Source organism: Falco biarmicus, chromosome 4 (assembly GCF_023638135.1).
Source record: "Falco biarmicus isolate bFalBia1 chromosome 4, bFalBia1.pri, whole genome shotgun sequence".
Classification (NCBI taxonomy): domain Eukaryota; kingdom Metazoa; phylum Chordata; class Aves; order Falconiformes; family Falconidae; genus Falco; species Falco biarmicus.
In genome coordinates, this window is record NC_079291.1 from 74,404,278 (window position 1) to 74,422,735 (window position 18,458).

An 18,458-nucleotide genomic window follows, 5' to 3' on the forward strand; every position below is an offset into this window, starting at 1 on the left:
AGGGAGTGCTTTTGTGCCCCATGGTTGCAGAGTAAGGTCATGCCTGTTTCTACCATATATTGCAGGGGTAGCCCATCACCCTCTCTTCTGTGCAGTCCTCATCCGAGACTTCAAAACACAGGCTCTTGCTATGAACCTTTCAATGTCAAGCAACTGATCCCACTTGTTATTACAGTGAACTGTTTAAAAATTGCTGTAGAGTCTGAAATGGGGCAGCTTCTTTGCAAGCGTTATTCCCACCTTGAAAATTGTAGCACCGGAGCAACAATTAGTGGGCTATTTTCAAGCTGGTAACTCTAGAGCAAAAACCGGAGAGGCACATGAGATCAAATTCTAAGCAGATGAAGAAGCTGAAAGCTCCTACAGAGCTACTCTGTGACAGAATTCTTTTTTTCAGGGGGTTTGCTTTTGGGTTTTTCTGTTTATTTTTTATGAATACTTGGAAAAGAGGTATTCTGGAAGTACAAGCTCCCCAGCACAAGATGACAGGTGGGAAGCATTTTTTTCTTGAGATGCAAGACTAACCAAACACACATTCCTAGACTGAAGTTCAAGAAGACAAAAGACATGATACTTTATAACCTTTAAACATTCTGGCTTTGGCCAATATATTAAAAACATCAGGATACTCTGAAGGAATGATAGGACAGATTCACTCGAGCCCCCGTTCTCTCACTCATTCCTCATCTTCCCTCCCTCACCTCTCAAGACGTTTCTGAAAATGCAAAATATCAATTTTGCAAACTTTTTTTCTTTAGGAAAAAAAAATATTGTCGAATTCACTTTCTTCCTCCAGGGGAAGCTCAACAGAGTATGTTGACGTGCTGGAGCTGCAATGGCCTAAGGAGGTAGGAAGAACAATGCAGTTTGCCAGTGCTGCACAGAACAGACGGCATAACACGACAAAACAAGGGTGAAGGCAGCATTTCTGGTGTCAGCCAGCCATACCGTGCCAGTCCAGCTCCATCTCAATAGTCGTCTGTCTCAAAGAGGAAGATCCCAGTTTAGTTGACTAAACACAGTCAAGTACATAATCTGCTTCCCGGGAGGCGTGTGCCTCCACAGCACAAGTGATTTCTGTTTTCCCTGAATCAAGCAAGACTGGGAAGTGGGAGATGAAAGAAACAATTTTTTAAAGTATTTAAACAGGAAACTGACCCAAGGAGGGGATGAAGGACTGCACAGAACCTAGCTTCTAAGGCCAGCTTCGTATTTCCCTGGGACTCTGCTCTGTAAGTCTAAGGAGATCATTTGTGAGTACTGTCCTGATTAGCACCTGAGGACTTGTTTCTTGTACTTCAAAAGGTTTATAACCTAAGGTTTATGTAATTTTTCTTGGAAACAAAAATCTAAAAAGTGAGAATCCATTGAGGGCAAGCCCAGTGAAATTCAGTTTAAACATTTTGTACTCTTGCACTGTGGTTTTCTTCTATAATACACAGTGACATGCAGATTACAACGAACAAAGCATGTAATTTTTATAGTGGTTGTAGTCAAGCCAGACTCAAAGCTCAAACTATACACTGTTTGCCAAATATATATAATCAAGTTGTAAGAAGATGCAAACTAGTAACTTGGAACTAGATGATCTTTAAGGTCCCTTCCAACCCAAACCATTCCATGATTGTATGACTCTATGAAAAGGATTCTTGTATAATGTTATCAATCCAAATATACCGCAGTAACACTGGCTTTATTATTATTAAAGATAACTGGAACTGTGCTGAGGTATCAGCTCCAAGGTGAAATCTCAGCAAGCAAAGAAACCAATGGCTGCTCATGAAACTCTCAGCCACACACTTAAACCCTAGAAAGAGGTTGGGAAACGAAAAATATCACCAGCATCCAGCATTTCCTCCTAGCTAGCCCTAGGCAGCTTCCTAATCTCCGGCATCCTCCCTATGACGTTTAACTCTTCCCAGCTGTACAGGAAGCCTGTGTGATCAATTTATTCACCTTACCACCATATCTGGGTTAGGTACTTTCTGTTAATAGAAATTTATATCACAGATCAGAACAGCAGCATCGTGCGACACAGTGGGAATCACTGCCCAATGCTAGAGGAAGCTCACGCTTCGCGGCTGCATTTGCAGCAACATAAACCCAACGCAGCAAAACTCCAGTATGACCATTGCGAATGGAGTTTCACCTAAGACGATCAAGGGAATGTTTGGACTTCACTCTTCTCCCTGGGAAAACTCAAATTTCCCATTCAAACATCCTCCCAGATACTAGATTTGTCGAGACCAACAATATATGTTTTACAGCAGGGGATCAAGACTGTTTTTAAGATTACTTATTACGTATAACTTCACATTAACAAACGTTAAAAAGGATTAATGTAGAATGGTGGGCTTAGAGCATTTTGCATAGAACTAATTAATCAGAAAATTATTTTTGGAAAGTTATGTTTACATGAACTGAACTCAGCAGAGAAGTTGCCTTGGCAACAAGAAATGGCCTACTTAATATGGTAATCATGATATTTAATTGAGACCAAAAAAAAAGCTAGGCTTTGACTGATGTCAAATCACAGTCCTACTTTTTCCTTTTTCCAAATCAGAAAGATTTATCCATTTTGTAAGTGGAGGAGGAAAGCACCAGAAACACATGAGCTTGAGCCAGGTACCTTCAGCAGACAAACAGCATAAATTAAAGTACTTATGTAACTCAAAATTTGCAGGATGCTAGTTACATTTTAAACGAAAATCCAATTTGTTCTTACTGATTTCTGCCAACATCTGGACTCCCCCAATCCATCTGTCTTGTAATATTTGGAAATGTCAGCTAAACACCTATTCTCTGTCACCAATGACATGCAGAGAAAAAAAAAATTAAAAAAGGAACTTAAATTTTAACTGAAGTTGGCCACAGGAGTAAGGTAATCCGAAAAAATATACAGAAGGGACTGGAGAGGGACTGCTGTCCCTCCCTCTCACTTCTCTCTGCTTTAGTTTCATGTTTTCAGTAAAGACAACAGTGTCCCCGTTCCAAGCAGCCTGGAGTCTATACGAGCAAACAGTTTCAAGGATATTTAGATAAAATACCCTCAATTTGAGTGGAAGCAGTGAAGCAAAAATAAGAATAGCCATAAATAATAACAAACTCAAGTTATTTGTTTAGTTGCTCCAGTCAAGTCACTGCCATAATAAGGGAGATATGGTTGTGTGTTTACAAAAATCACACACTACTGAATTTTGGAGAACGTATTTTCTTCTGCCCAAAAGAAGTACTTTTTGTTTGAAACAGAGAGAGAAGCTAACTTTATAAAATGCTGTAAGTAGGTAGTAGGCCCATGAGGATTCACTCTATTAATTTTGCTTCCAAGCCCAGTATGACTTCTAGGTATTAGTCACATGTTATAGAAAAATCTGAGCTTTGTGGTTCAGATTTTATGTTAACACTTTTAATTGCAGAGCAAGGTAGATACTATGCACATTAAAAGGACTTTTGAACATGAAGATAAGAGTTCAACTTCATCAGAAATCATTTAAAGAGTATTTTTCCTTTTTAAAGACTCAACTGAAGAATGACTGTACACCATGGAAATGATGAAAAGCCTGGCTTTACATATTCCTGAGCAGAATGCTTCTGACATCACATTCCTACTGTACTTTAAGCAGAATATAGATAGACTAAGATCAGAAAACATATGACGTTATATAACAGTAATTACTGACAGGAAACAAAAGGCACACAAAGATTAAAGATATGGGACCCCTGTTTACTGCCTTCTCGCCTGTATACAATTTTACATTGTCCAATTCGATTTTCCTTACCTGTCTTCTTTAATCACATCCACAAAGTGAGCATCTGTCTTTTCTCTGATGTTTTTAAACCTCAAAGGAAGGAGAGCTGATTGATCCAGACTCACTCCACCCCATCTTCCTTTCTCTTGCAACATTTCGTAAAGTGAGGTTTGGCTGTTGCTGAGCTTTTCCTCCTGTGGAGGACTCAAAAGTCCATTCTGAGTCTTTGGACTGTGTCCTCCTGGAGCCTGAATGACAGAAAGCAAAATATACATGGGGAACATGAGTGGCTGAGAAAGTAGAAGGGATTTCATGGAGCAAAAGTTGAAAGACGTTCTTCCCTCAACATACCGAGCTGTTACCTGATCATGTCAAAGATCTAACTCCACCTGCCTTGAAGCCACTCACATCTTCTGTAAGTGCATGCCTACTTAGGTGTTGTCTTTTTGCTTTTTATGTACCATGTTTCCAAGGAGCAGAAAACAGAATATGTTTTAACACGAGCAATGAAGACCAACCACAAGCCCAAATTTCAGTCACTCATCTTAAGGTCAAGACTCTTCAAAAAGGCTTTTTAAATACCTACTTAAACTGTGCTATCTTTCCACAGGTCATGAGACAACTTACTCTGCCAGCCCTTGCTGATCCTTCCACTGGCAGCTACAGCCTTGCTGCTTCCCCAGACAGAGCTTCCTCCTTTCTCCCACCTGTGGGAACAGCCCTTTTGCACATCTCACCATCCTACCAAAAAAAATACGCTGTAAATTAAACTATGTTTTCTTCACTAAGATGTACTACTTCTTTCTGGTTTTCTGTTGCCTTTGTATTAATTAATGCTGCATTTTTGAAGTTTGACACCAGCCTGCAGCACAGCTTAGGTACACAGTATTATCAATTCTGCTTTCACTCACTTGAGAACACAAATTACTTTTAACCACAAATTATCCTATTTTCATGGAACCTGAAGTTCCTTCTTTTACATTTTGTTTGACCTAGACCAATATGCACTGAAGCAATTCCAAAAAAAATTAAACAACTAAGCATGGTTAGAATGAAAATGAACTGCAGTTAGTCAGGATCATTTTCAAATGCACACATGTATCAAACTTAGCATATCTGAATGTTCATCTTCCTCCCCCTGTATCTTATCATTTATCACATATCATTTATCCTCATCCTGAAACCCACTCATGACAGAAGTTTCTTCATTTCTGCCCATACAGCAGTCAGCACAGCAGTGACAAGCTCCTCCAGAAGACTATTCCTGGATGCCACCACAGTGACCATAAATAAATACCATAAATATCACCACCCCAACCAAGCACTGAAACATGCTACTTAAGATTGTAAAATCAACTTAAAGTTAAGAAATATCTGGTTTCTGGCTGCCCATGCAAAATTAATGCAACCTCCTTGTATATCTATCCTATAAAGCAAACGAGGCACATGAATATAGGCAGGTAGAATGGAAGGTGCAGGCATGACCAGTGAAGGTACAAGACTAATGGAGCAGCAGGAGAACGTCACCTCGTGCAGGGCAGAGTCATAAAGCGCTCGGGTTTGGCTGCCAAGACCTCAAGAGCTAAAGTCATAACAAGGTGTGCTGGAACAGCTCCCTGGAGCTACAGGAAAAGCAGGAGGGAGGTGGGCTGCGCTTCCCCTTCCTCTTGCCCGGGAGGGACGCAGGATCCCCACCCTGCGGGCTGCCCCGACGGAGGCGTGAGCCTCTAGAGCCACGTGCTGGGAGCCAGGAGATGAAAGGATTCCCAGTCTAGTCCCTTCTACCACTCGCAACAGTTGTTTTGGCAGCTTGCAGGTGTTCACAGCACAGTGACAGCAGCTGACAAAGTAGAATAGGAAATTTAGTAGTTATGTTGGTGTGCTGCCAATGTTTTGCTAAAGACTACAATCAACAGAAGAGAAAGGTGATTTCAGCAACACATATCTCGGCAAAAGCCGACCAAAACTCCTTGGACTGGAGAAGTGCTTGCATATGACAGAAGGGCACTCTCCTGGTAAGCCAGAAGCACAAAAACTTCTGACAAAGTTTTTTTTTTTTTTTTTTTTTTTTTCTTTTTTCTAAGGGAAAACATTCAGCAGGTTCAGAGCAAGCTGTAACTTGTTAACTGCCACCGTAACGGGTTACCTAGCCTACCCAGGGGGAACATGGCTCCAGAGCACAAGACGTGCTGCAGTGCCAGCGCAGCCTCTCTGTGTTTGAGATGAGGGGTACTACTGCAGGCAAGCCAAATCCAACAAGGTGCTAGAAGTGAAGGATCGTCGTCATTTGTTTTTTAAATTTGTGCTAAAGATTATATTTGCTCAGAGCACCTCCCAGAACAACTTGAGGCCTAAAAAAGTCAGTTAGCACCTTTTCTTTTTTTTCTAGCAAAGAATCTTCCTCCTTTTCTCACCCCTGCAGCAGATGTCGTTACTTGAAAAGCAGTAAACGAGAGAACACAATTTTTGCTATGAGCAGCTCAAATAAAAGATACAGACTTCTGTGCACTGTCTTCTTTCCCTGTCTGTTCTTCAAGTTCATCTGAAAAATGCAGCAAAAATTTCTGCTCTTTCAGAGAAGGTCAGCATGGACTTCTCTTGGCCTTCTCTCTTTAGCTCCTTGGCAAAGGCTCAAGTCCCTAAGAAAATTCTTCCCTTTAGTCAGCTCAAGGTTTTCCTGTGCTGTCTCCACTCTGCTAATCTTAACAGGAGGGGATTAGAGCATGAAACTGCTTGTGTATAAGGAGAAAATCCCTATTTATTAAATGTTGTTAGCTCCAATGTTACTGTGGTTCCTGATGCAACAGGCTGTACAGGCTTTTTCCAGCACTCAGAGGTTTGATGCACCATGTGACAGTTTCCTCTTATCAAGAGACAGGGAGGCTCCATAGGCTGTTGGGAACCACAAAGGTCCAAGGACATTGTTAGCAACATTCCCTCACGACAGGGGACACAAGTGCTGCAGGGCCAGGCGCAGCAACCTGGCACAGGAAGGGAACAGACCCCAGAGACTGGGCTCTTCTTCCCAAGAAAGCTGAGACTGCAAAGAAGATTTGGAAATCAAATGCCACGGCAACTTCGTGGATGTAGCTGTTCTTTAAGCTTTCAGTTAAACAGGCATCCCAGACTTACTAGATAGCCACTTAACTGCTCCAATTTTTTGACTTGACAATAACCAAACCAAATCAAAGGAGGACATTTGGTCTCCACTAGCACATTTCTTCACATCAGTCAAATTACAGACATTTTATTTAGCACTGTACGGACCTCTTCTAAGCCAGGTTAGATGACTTGCTAACTGACACACGTGAAGCTAATATAGCTGTAGTATGAAGAAACCCAAAAGGATAGTTCTATTGAAGACATCATATGACACTAGGCAGCTGACACCTAAGGAAAATCTCTGTTTGCAGTCGGTTGCTGGAGATCCCTGGCATGTGGGCAGAGGCAGCCTGGGGAAGAAGCATCCCATGTGTACCATCTTGGCAGCCTGGGCAGATCTCCCACAATGTTTTCTGACTTGAAGATCTCACGCTGTTTTGAGACCAGTACCTGCTGGCTGCTCTGCTCTGCTCTATGTCCCTCAGGGCTGTAGGGCTTATTATTTTAGTTTTTTCTTGGGCTATCTCCTAGGAACCCTGGCACAGAACATGGTCTACTGTGTTCACAGTCCAGAACGGCAGTCCCCGCTTCTGAGCTTACAATTTAAGCATAAGAGATGACAGGTCAAATACAGACAGACAGTAGTGGGACAAACACAGATCAACGTAATAGCTCATCAGTAGAGTAAGCGCTGGCAAGTTTTTCAGCTAGCTCTGTATGCGAGACGAGTTGTAAAGACTGATGTGAAGAACAAGATGGCTATCTGCAAGCATGTTTATAAAGTGATTCTCCCTAACTTACTTGAAAATACAACAATCAGGTGATGAGCACTGGTATCCAGTCTGTGTTTACGCAGCAGATTAATATCCAGGAAGGAGTGAGAGGCGACAGGCAGAGCAGAGAGGCTACGAAGGCCACGAACAAGATGACAAATTGGCAGCTTCTGGTATTGTAGAGGAAGTAGGTGGCTTCAGTAAGAATATCTAAGCAACAGGCAAGGAAAGCCCTCTTGGCAGCAGCATGCTGAATATGGAAGATGCTGTATTTGTTGGTCAGAAAAAGGATGCAAACTGACTTAAAGGCTGTGAATTTCAGCTCTGTGTGTGAACAGGAATGACTGTCTTATAGCTATGATGCAGAAGACATTGGCAAGACACAGGTGTAACTTGTAGCTAGGTGGTGTTAAGGGACGGAGAGCATGGTAGTCTTGTTTGTGCCTCTTCCTTTGGGTAGACAGCATAATTAAAAGAGTCCAAGTTTTAGGTCCTTCTCACTACCAAACTGGGCCCATAAAATGACTAATAATTTTGAAAATTTGAGGGGGAGACTCAACTACATTTGGAATACAACCGCTCAAAATCTAAATCAGTTCTGCTGCTTAAAAGCTTGAATAAAGGAACAGCAAGCGAAAACGAGAAAGCTAACTAAAGCAGAGAAAAAAGGGCAAAGGAGGGAAGGGATAAATACTTAAATTACCTTCGTACTGTTTTTATGCTCATCCTGACAACCATTTTGGATAGCTCCTTCGTCTATGCTGACATCGCAGTGGGGAGCAAGGGTGGTACTACATGAAGGGCAAGGCTGCAATGAGACAAAAAAATTTTAGCCAGGAATGTTCTGGTGTCCTCGCAGTATTATGCAATTTATAATTCGGTCCACTTGTATACTTGCAGCATGGTTAAAAGATAAACAAAGCTACAGAATGGGAAGCAGGGAGCAAAATTTGACTGGAACAGAACGCACCATTTCAAAAATAAATCAGATTTTCTGTTCACTGAAGCTAAACCTAACTCAGGAAAGCTTATTGAGTATAAGATCACAGATATACTGTAATCACTGCACACCAGCAAAGGGCCTCCCCAAGAAGAACGGAATATTCTCTGGTAAGAGAAGCGCAATTTTTTTTGCTTAAAAATTTGCCTGCAAAAGCATCTGAATGGCATTATGAGTGAAGACACAGCACAAAATGCAGCAAAATTCAAAAAAAGCACAAAACACCATGATGCATTACAAACATTACTGCAAAATGAAAAGCGAAAAAATCTGAAACTAATTAAGAGAAATACTTTTTCATATAGTGCTCTAAGACAGTAGCGTGGAACTCAGGCTATCGTACATTGTTGAAGCCAAACAGCCAGCAAATGTCAGAGGAAACAAGGAAAGCAAAGACAACAGGACTTGTAATAGTTGGAGGTTACGTATTTTGGAAGCAACCTAAAATGGCACACTTCAGCTTTTAAAACAACCTAACCTAACAGAGTTAAAATGTGATCCCCTTAAGGGGAATTAACCCCATATCCATGTCTTGCAAGTTTTTTGTACTGTTCTCCAGTGCTGGCAACGTACAGGCAGGATCCTGCATCAGAGGGACCCTGTGTCTGATCCCTACTGGCAGATCCCCCACTCTGGAGATGGTCTACTGTTACCAGACTTGCCAGAAGTCTACTAACGGGTACAGAGATAGCAGTAACGGGCAACAGCATACTAAATTAGGCATGCTGTACTAAATTGCGGTAGGTGAGTCACTAAACACCTCGATAAATTTTCCAGCTAGCAACTTGAGCCTTCTGTCCCAAACTCAATACTCCATGTCCATTTTATCTGTTCATTTTGGACTCGGGAAGGACTCGTTCAAGCCTCTGTAGTCTACCATTCTCCTGGTCCGAAACCACAACAACTTCTGCCTTCAGGTCCGCTCCCAATTTCAGAGACTAGCATCTAAGTCTTTTCAGAACTGACTTTTCACCCAAAGTCCCTTTTCCGTCTCTGGCATCACACCTGAAATTGAACAATGTGGCATGTTTCATTTTCAAGTTGTTACAGTGCAGTATTTCTCTAACCCATGCTTCCTGTGACTGCTGATCCACCTCATCACTCAACAATGCCTCTCAAAGGGCTTCATGAAGACTCTGAGCCTTCTTAGCAGCCAGCACACCATCATATCTGCTCTTCCTCAGGAGCGTGGTCCAGGTTCAGGCACTGAAATTACTGTGAGTTTCCTAATCTGGCATCAGATAAGCAAGTTACATCCAGTTCTGAACCTGCACAGTCTGAACAAATACCAGCACACTTGAAGAAACTATTAAGTTTGTTCTCAAATGGTCTTGTTTAAAAATAATCTAGGACATCTATTCATCTATCATGAATGCCTTGGCCACTCTGTGGAAGACAACATTAGATAGCTTTAAAAACTAATATGACAATGGGCTAATGAGCCTTCTGTGCTCCTAGGGTGTGCGTTAGTAGATTTATCCATGGCAAGTGTCAGTTGATGGTAATAAAAACCAAATACCTCTAACAAAATAAAGAAAATACTCCCTGTTTAGACAAAAAACTCAGAAAAAAAGTCCGACCTTTTAAGAAGTGGCAGAAGTCCATCTGACTTACCCCATGAGATAAATCAACATCATTAACTTCATTCTCTGTTGCAGACATTCACACAAGCTCAGTGTGTACGTGACCTCATCGTGATGAATAATACATTAATGCACTTTCAGCAAACATCAAGACAAGCAGAAGTACTTTCTGTTTTCATACCAGGAGATGATTAAAACATTTTTACAACAGCTTATTATTCTCTGTCAAGTAAGGGATTTTATAAAATATTACAAGAAAAATAAACTGATACCAAAACCACTTAAGCAGTTTACAGTGCTTTCATTCAAAATATCACCTGCTATTATAGATTTACTTATAGTTTTTAGCCTCTATCTTCACCATTTTAATTATGTACACACATTTTATTGATAGCCAACCTGCAACAAGGATTGCAATGAAATTAACAACAGATATGCTGGAGGAGAGGAGGAAATACAATTCCTTTCATGGATCAATTACTTTTGCATTCCCCTGCCTGACTTTCCTTAACAGATCTTGTCCGCTAGAACATCTGTTCAAGCCCAAAATGTGAAAGTCATCCTTTGCATCCAATATGGCCACTTATTCCCTTTAAAACAAAAAAAGATATTCAGCTTGCCTGTAATTTTGCCCCTCCTACTTAGTCTCTTTTGCAGAGATGGAGTCATCTCCTCCCACACTGACACTGTTTACAGCTTTGTATTTAAAACAGTTGGCGTGTAAGTCATGATTCTTTTACAAATTATTATCTCCAGACCCTTCCAGCAAGTTGCAGGCTTTAAAAAACCCCCACAAAACAACACAAGAAAAACAAACCATAAAAAAATGTAAAAAAGAAACTCACTCCTTTTCAAAAATTGTGCATGATTTGTGATTAAATTGCACCATTGTTCTTTATGGGAATTTTTTAATATGCTTACATTTATATATTTTAAACACTGTAAGACCTACTTCTAGCATGGCTGGCAACTTAAACGCTCCTTGAAAGCTTGACCCAGCCTTCTCCGTCCACAATCACTCCAGGAACAGGCTGCCCCGCAGAGAGAAGGATGGTGCACATCTACACTCAAAAGTGTGCTGTGGAGTCTGGAATACCTGTACCTACCCACGCTGTGAGAAGCAAGTATGCGTTGCACTCCTATGCTGCCAACTACAGTGGCAGAACATGTTTTTAAGTAAGTGCTCAGCATCACCATACTATATGCATTCTGACATCATTTGTGTCATGCATTATATGGATGCTTATCAGACCACATGGAAAGCTGAGTTTGGGGTCATTCAAAATCCACTCCAGCATGAGTGTTTCAGGCAAGACAGGCACGTGATTTTCAAAGAGCTGTGAGGCCACTTAGGAAATCAGTGGCCAGGCCTGCAGGGCTCATGGTGATGAATAAAACCAGGTACCTATAAGCACAAATTCGATGCAGTAGCTTTAGCACATCGGTAGACAGAGCATCCAAGAAGGCTGAAACTGTCTAGGCACTTGTCCTAGATGGTCTTCTGAAGCAGCTGCTTTTAGCTTTTCCTTCACTTACTCAGACAGCCATGTTTGTGCTTTTGTACTGTACAGACCATCATTCAGCATTTAAACAGCAACTTTAACACCCACCCAAGATGGTCCCAGAGCAGAAAATCAGGGACTAGGCAGTAAACAAATCGTCCTGAGCTAGCAGCGTGCCTCCACATTGCATACTAGCTGTTTAGGAACAGTGTACCTACCCTTCTGCAGCGCAGCAGTAAAACACCCCATGTTTTAGAAAACACATACCATGGCTGACCCTTACCAACAGATTTCATTTTGGACTTGGATCATTTTAACAAGTACCACCACAAATTTTATCAAATTCTAGCTGTAGTCAGGTCAGTCCTGTACTTTGCTGTAGTTTCATGGTGCTCCAGCTGCAGCTTACTTTGCTGCCTGACATTAAGAAGGCATCTTCACTTTCTCTCAGAACAGCACCCTTAGCTTTACTGCTTTGTTTGATCCCTCCTCTCTCCCTTCTGTTCCACGGACAGGCAGCTCAGTAATACTGCTCCACTCGGTACATTCTTCTTCCTTCACTACATGAAATAAAAGCGTTCCTACCCCTCACTGTCACACCTGTACCTCTGCATGGCCACACACCGGACAGCACAGACGGGCTTATTTGTACAGATACCCACGGACTGCTCGAGATGTATTTTCCTGCCTTATTTGCTATACCATCCTTGAAAGACAAGAGAGAGCTGGAAAGCTGGTGCCTGAGGGATGCCAAATATATTCTTTTGATTCTTCTAAGAGAAAGAATCGAAAAGTATCGCCAGCAACTTGAAGGCAGTCAAACCACACAGAGTGTGTATTTTGGGGAGGTATAAAGATGGCTACAGCTGCCTTCTGTAGTTAAACAGTCCTGGCTTGCTCTCTAAGGAGCTCACTTAACTTTGGACCGTATTTTTGGGCCAGCCTTCCAGCTGATCTCATTTGCAATCCAGTGTTTTCACCCCAAAACTTAACACCAGGCACAGACACAGGGTAAAGGTGCCCCACTCATGCTCTCCCAATCCCCACAACAAACACACAAGCAGCAAAAATGGAGCAGCATGGGAATCGCCCCCTACCAACTTTGTCAGCTCAATCTCAAACCTATGTTAAAGAGATGCTCTCAGGACTAAACACACTGAAGTCTAAGGACAGTGGCCTGCAGATGACCACCCGTGGCTTGGACATTTTTGCCCAGCTTGGGCAACCTGGGATGAGGCATTCTTAGCAGAAGTGAAAATAGAGAATAGACATCTGTTGTTTGGGAAATCTGTTCTGAGCTGGAAGATGGAGAGTAACAGCAAAGCTTTAAAGCAATACACATTGTTTCACAGATTTCCTTGTCAAGAGATCTTGTGAGAGGTGTGAACATAACAAAATGTCACCATTTCTCTAAGCTGAATCCATACAAATCGTTGCCCTCAGTTCTACATATAGGATTCTAGAGCAAGCAGACAAAACGCAAACTCATTGCCTACTGGAGCATCTTCTCCCACCACACGAACAATGCTGTTATCTTTTGGGGGGGTGATGTCTGTTATGCACTCATATGAAAAGGTTTACAGGTACATGACCTGCACGACAGAGGAACGGCAGAAATAGGCTGCAGCAAAAGCAGGAAATCACAGAATTTACAGCAGCTGCATAAAGCATATTCTTTATTCCCTGATAAAATAAAGACCATTGAAAAAGCAGCATTGACCTCTCGGTCCTGAAATATAAAAAGGAATTTATTTGAAACCACCTTTTAAAAGCATTCACCTTACTTTAGCGATTGCTTGTCAATTGGCAAGGCATTTCATTCTGTAAATTTTTTCATTCCTCAAAATACATGTTGTCACTATATGTATATATACATAAATATATATACAAACATATAAAGCAGTGCAAAAACAAACCTGTAAGCCCATCCACACATCGCTCCCTGGTTTGCACAGTCTATGCTGCTTGGCTTTGAAACAAAAGCTCACCTTAGGTTTTTCTGCATGTTTGAGAGTCTTTGTCAAGTCACCGGCATTCTCGACTGACGATGCTCCCTGTATCCTGGCTCCATCCCCAGACTCCAAGCCAGAAAGCAACGCTTGCGAACAGCTGCAGTGGGGCTCCTTCACCTTCTGACCAGAGATCAGATAGGTCTTCAAACCTACAGAAAAAAAAAAGAGTGAGAACTGCAGAAAGAAAAAACCCCACACTCCCTTGGACTTCTCAGGTATGAAATACAGGAACTATCAAAGCATTATCAAGGCTTGGGAATACAGCACACCGAAAAAGACAGCAGCTGGGAACAATCACCAGGAATACGAAGATGCTCTGTGTAAAGTGGCAATTAGGATTGTCCAGCACCTGCTGTCTCAAACACAAGAGGATACTCTAATACAGAGCAACAGCCAGGACTGACATGTACTTTCTTTATTCCATTTTCACTCATACATTTCTAAAAAATAGAACCAAGACCTTCTGTACTTGCTTCCAAGTTGTAATTTGAGCTCTCATGTTAACTCTTTACTTCTGGAAAGCATTTGCAGCCTGTTTTTCAGTGATACGTGTGTTAATATTCTACTTCTGAAAAATCAGCACATATTCCTCCACTTGCCAGAGAGATGTCGTGAAGATTGCCTAATGCTGGTAGCACATTGAGAAAGGAAGTGTGTTTAAGTGCTAGAAATTCTGATGGGTTTTCATAGTTAGAGCAGACTTCACAATTTTAAAGAACAAAATCAATCTTTCTCTTTTGCACGTACACCCACACACGCCCTCTGCAACTGTTGTATGAATTGAAGCATAATTGGAAAGCAGATCCAATACTAAAGGCCAGGCTGGTAAATACCATGTTGTATCAAGCTGAGCTGTATCAAAAACCTGTTCAAAACATAAAATATCTGAATTTTGTTTAGAATATTGCTTATTTTACTTCCTTGGAACTTTGCGTTATAATGTTCTGGGTTATTTCTAGGCAAAAAGACTAAGAAGGAGCTACTAATCACACTGCTTTCTGCATTCAAAGGAGTTAATTTTATTGCCACTGTATGGGAAATCTCCCACTCAGCAAGGAAGGTCACTGATATGCTCCAAAAAGCGTGGAGGTCAGCTCACAGAACTGGAAAGCCCTTGTTATTTTGTGGTACCAGAGACTGTTGTTCCATGCGATTCTGCAGCCAACCTCTCGCTGCCAGAGACTCACGGGGTGGCTGCTGGCTTTCTATCTGGGTCAGCTGTGCATCACCCCCCTCCCTTTTTCTGATACTTGTCACCAGTTGCAGCCAGACACATGACTGTCACAGCCATCAGCTGTACTCCTTTGCCTCCATCCATTGGACGAAAGCTGCGAAGAAGAATGTCAAGTTGCAGCCGTTGGAAGAGGGCAGGTTTCTGTCCCTTATGGATATGGTCAATGGCTTATAACCTCCTTTACAGAAGGAAAATCATATGCTCTAAACCTTTTTTTGTGTGTCTGTAATATGCAACACAGCCAGTACTTCCAATAAAAATAAGTTAGACACGGTAATAGCGATTTTGCAGTTTCTCTGTTTATTCTACTAGTAACTTAAGCTCCCAAACACTTCTATGACCAACGCAGAAAGCTGCATCCATATCAACCATTTCAACCTTGGGCTCAAAAGCTGCTGGGAAAGCTACAGTGCTCTCACATAGTGCTCCAAACCAGAGTGCTCGCTTGCGTATTTGAGATGTTATGCTATAGCCAATCTTTATTTTTATATCGTTTATAGTAGCGCTTGGATTTTATTTGGCAGTGCTGCTTAATAAAATCCTGAGCTGCTGCTGGCTTCCAGATGTAGGGCTGGTTCTTTAAAACTTATATTGACGAGGGCTATCATTTAAGGAATTCACCACAATCAGCTTACAATTATATGTTTACTGTGGTAAAAGCTGGAACATTAAGTTTACTGCTCCTATTTTTAAAAGCTACCTTAAAGCAATGGGATTATATTATCACTCCTATTATTCCTCTATTTTTTTCCTAAACAAACATTTTCTTTGGGTTTTTTTGTATTTTTGAAAAGGCACTTTTTATATCTTACTGTGCTGTGCAGCATAGTTATTTTGTCGGTCTGTTGCATACAGTAAAATTATCTCCCGTTTGAGCTCCACACTGAGGAAAAAGGGAAAAGGCCACAGTACACCAGTAATTGAAAACGTGTTTGTGAAAGCAGAACGCACCCTCACCCCAACCTGAAAGTGCACCAGGATGCAGCTTCTCCACCCCAGCCCACCCCTCATCCTTCCCATCCATAGCAGACGCCCCAGCCCACCACCACTGCCGCCATCGACAGCCGCTCGCACCTGCTCTGCCCCACAGGCTTGAGCTGCAGGGTTTGCAGTTGGCTAAAACGGCTGGTCGTTGGCACCAAGAACTGTAAAAATCTCCTGATTAACCTCCTCACGCTCGCCAGCCCTGCCACATCCGCTGAACAAGAAGTGTTACTTGAAATGGGTAATTCTAAAGTGGACAAAGAAAAGCCAGTACCCTGCAGATCACAGCACACGTTTAGTAAAAAGTCAGCAGGGCTATTCCTAGCGCTGAATGTAAGGTCAGGGTCTCAGGAGAGTAAATAAGGTTATTTTTGGAAAGTCTTTGGAAATTAGGAGGTGTAAAAAATCTTTCATCTTCACAGAACTTTACTAACGTTGTCTACCTAATACTTTGTTATTAAATCCTTCTCACGACAAGGAAAGTTCGATTTGCTTGAGTATTCCTTGCAACACTCTGACACTTCACAAAGCAACTCCTACGTTCAGTCTGAAATATTTTGGTAAAAAAAAAGGTCATTAATTCAGTAGAAGTGTATCGATGTAACTAAAACGTATTATACAAGTACAGCATTCTTTCTCCTTCTCCATCTCCAGTGAATTAGCATAATCAACACTGTCACTTTCCATACAAACGGTGTACGGAGTGAAAAGCATTCACACCACCATGCAGCACGTTTAAATCATTTAAGTAATGCAACAATATGAAATGAATCAGCCAACAATGGAGGAGCTGCTATCTTATGTGAAAACCAGCAAACAGGGTGCAATTTTTGGCGTGTGTTGCTGTGCAACGATGGAACTCGAGACACGGCAATGAGGAAAGTGCTACGAGATGCTTATACTGTTATTTATAAAGGTAAAGCTCTCACCCTTTATTCCCCTCCTGCCATTCTCAGTCTTATACTCACTTCCCCCACATTTATTCAAAATAAATGCTGAAAAATAACACAACCTCAAACTGCCTGATAGCCAGTCTGCACTCTGGCAGGCTTTACCCTGCAGCGCATTTCTGCTTTTCCCAGAGATGGCTCTTGGAAGCAAAGACAGGGAACTGGCTACAACAACCCTCTCCCCAACGTACCAATTTAACATATATGGTATTTTCTGCCCTGGCAAAAAAAGGGGCTACATCGTTTATCTTTGAGAAACACAAGCTACTTCCTTCGCTTGTCTTCAAGTTCTAAAAATCTCTAGGCGCTGTAACAGCTCTTGCACGCTGAGCCAAAACACTCGCTTCTTGAATTCAACCATTTTGAATATTGACATGACAGTGTTGGTAAAGTGTATTTTTGACAAGATATTTGACAGGTAAGATCTTCATGGAACTACAGTGGGTTTATTAGTCCTACCACTGAATTTTAGAAACATTACAACATTTCTGTACTTGGTTCCTTTTTTCAGTTAGCTTTTCCTTTTATCAGTGGCATTTCTCTGAACTCAGGAAAACAGAAAACCATTCCCAACACTAAAAAACACTCCTAATCATAATAATAAAAAAATCATACGCATGCACTCCCACACAAATTATTTTCTGTATGCACAAAAATAAACAAAAGTATAAATAAGGCTGTATATAAACATCCCAGTCTTCAACCTGGGTTTGGTACCGTGAGAAAACCCTGCCGCTGCAGAGCGGGTGGGAAGGTCGGTGTGGCTGGGGCATGCTGCCCCCCTGCCTGTGCCCTGCCAGCCCCCCGGCGGGCAGCCCGCACCGCCTCTGCCGGAGCTGTGTCTGCAGGGAAAAACCTTCTCAGGCAATTAGTGGAAAGCCACTTACTGGGAAGGACTGGAGAAAGGGAGAGAAAAGGTCACCTGGCCCTTCAAGTCCTTATTTATTTATTTCCTTTATTTCAGCTCATTTATCCTCATGATTTCACACAGAAGTTGCTGTTATGCCAATCTAATCCGTATTTTACACTAGTAGAGGGTATTCCTGCATGCATCTTTTAAATATGGGATGTCTTCTCCTACAGAAGATCTCAAGAGATGGGGGATTAATACAAATACTGATAAGCAATTCCTTGGTAAAATAAGATTCCAGTTTTGATTTTTGATGCTTCACCTGTATAGAATTAAAACTTTTTAGCCCACTGTTGATAGCAGACAGGAAAATTACTTTCTCTCTGGTAAACTGAACATGTCATACTTCTCATGTCTCTATTTAATGAACTTCAAATGCTTTCAAAACCCTTTCAGCACTGAGAGACACCAAAACCCGATGGCAATATTTCAGTCGTGGTCTTACTGATTCATTTAATAAAAATATAATCCCAGCCTTATCACAGATCCCTGTTCCTCCCTCCCTGAATTGCTTCCCCTTTTTAGTTGCAGTACAGGGAAACAGCCTTTAACTAACAGGTGACCTTCCTTTTCAGAATAACTGCTTCCCAATATACAGCCCTCTGTTTTGGAAGACTAATAATATTCCTTGCATTGATGTAATAAAATCTAAATGGTAC

General features: G+C 41.6%; 1 protein-coding gene across 1 annotated transcript in view; it reads right to left on the reverse strand.

Moving 5' to 3' along the window:
• The window catches only part of ADCY9 (adenylate cyclase 9), a 99,569-nt gene that overhangs the window by 37,257 nt on the left and 43,854 nt on the right, over positions 1-18,458 (reverse strand). The window contains exons 2-4 of the mRNA XM_056335086.1: positions 13,698-13,870; positions 8,328-8,432; positions 3,780-3,997 (exon numbers count right to left, since the gene is read on the reverse strand). Of these exons, the coding sequence (XP_056191061.1) occupies positions 3,780-3,997; positions 8,328-8,432; positions 13,698-13,870 (496 nt within the window). The remainder of the gene's footprint in view (positions 1-3,779; positions 3,998-8,327; positions 8,433-13,697; positions 13,871-18,458) is intronic.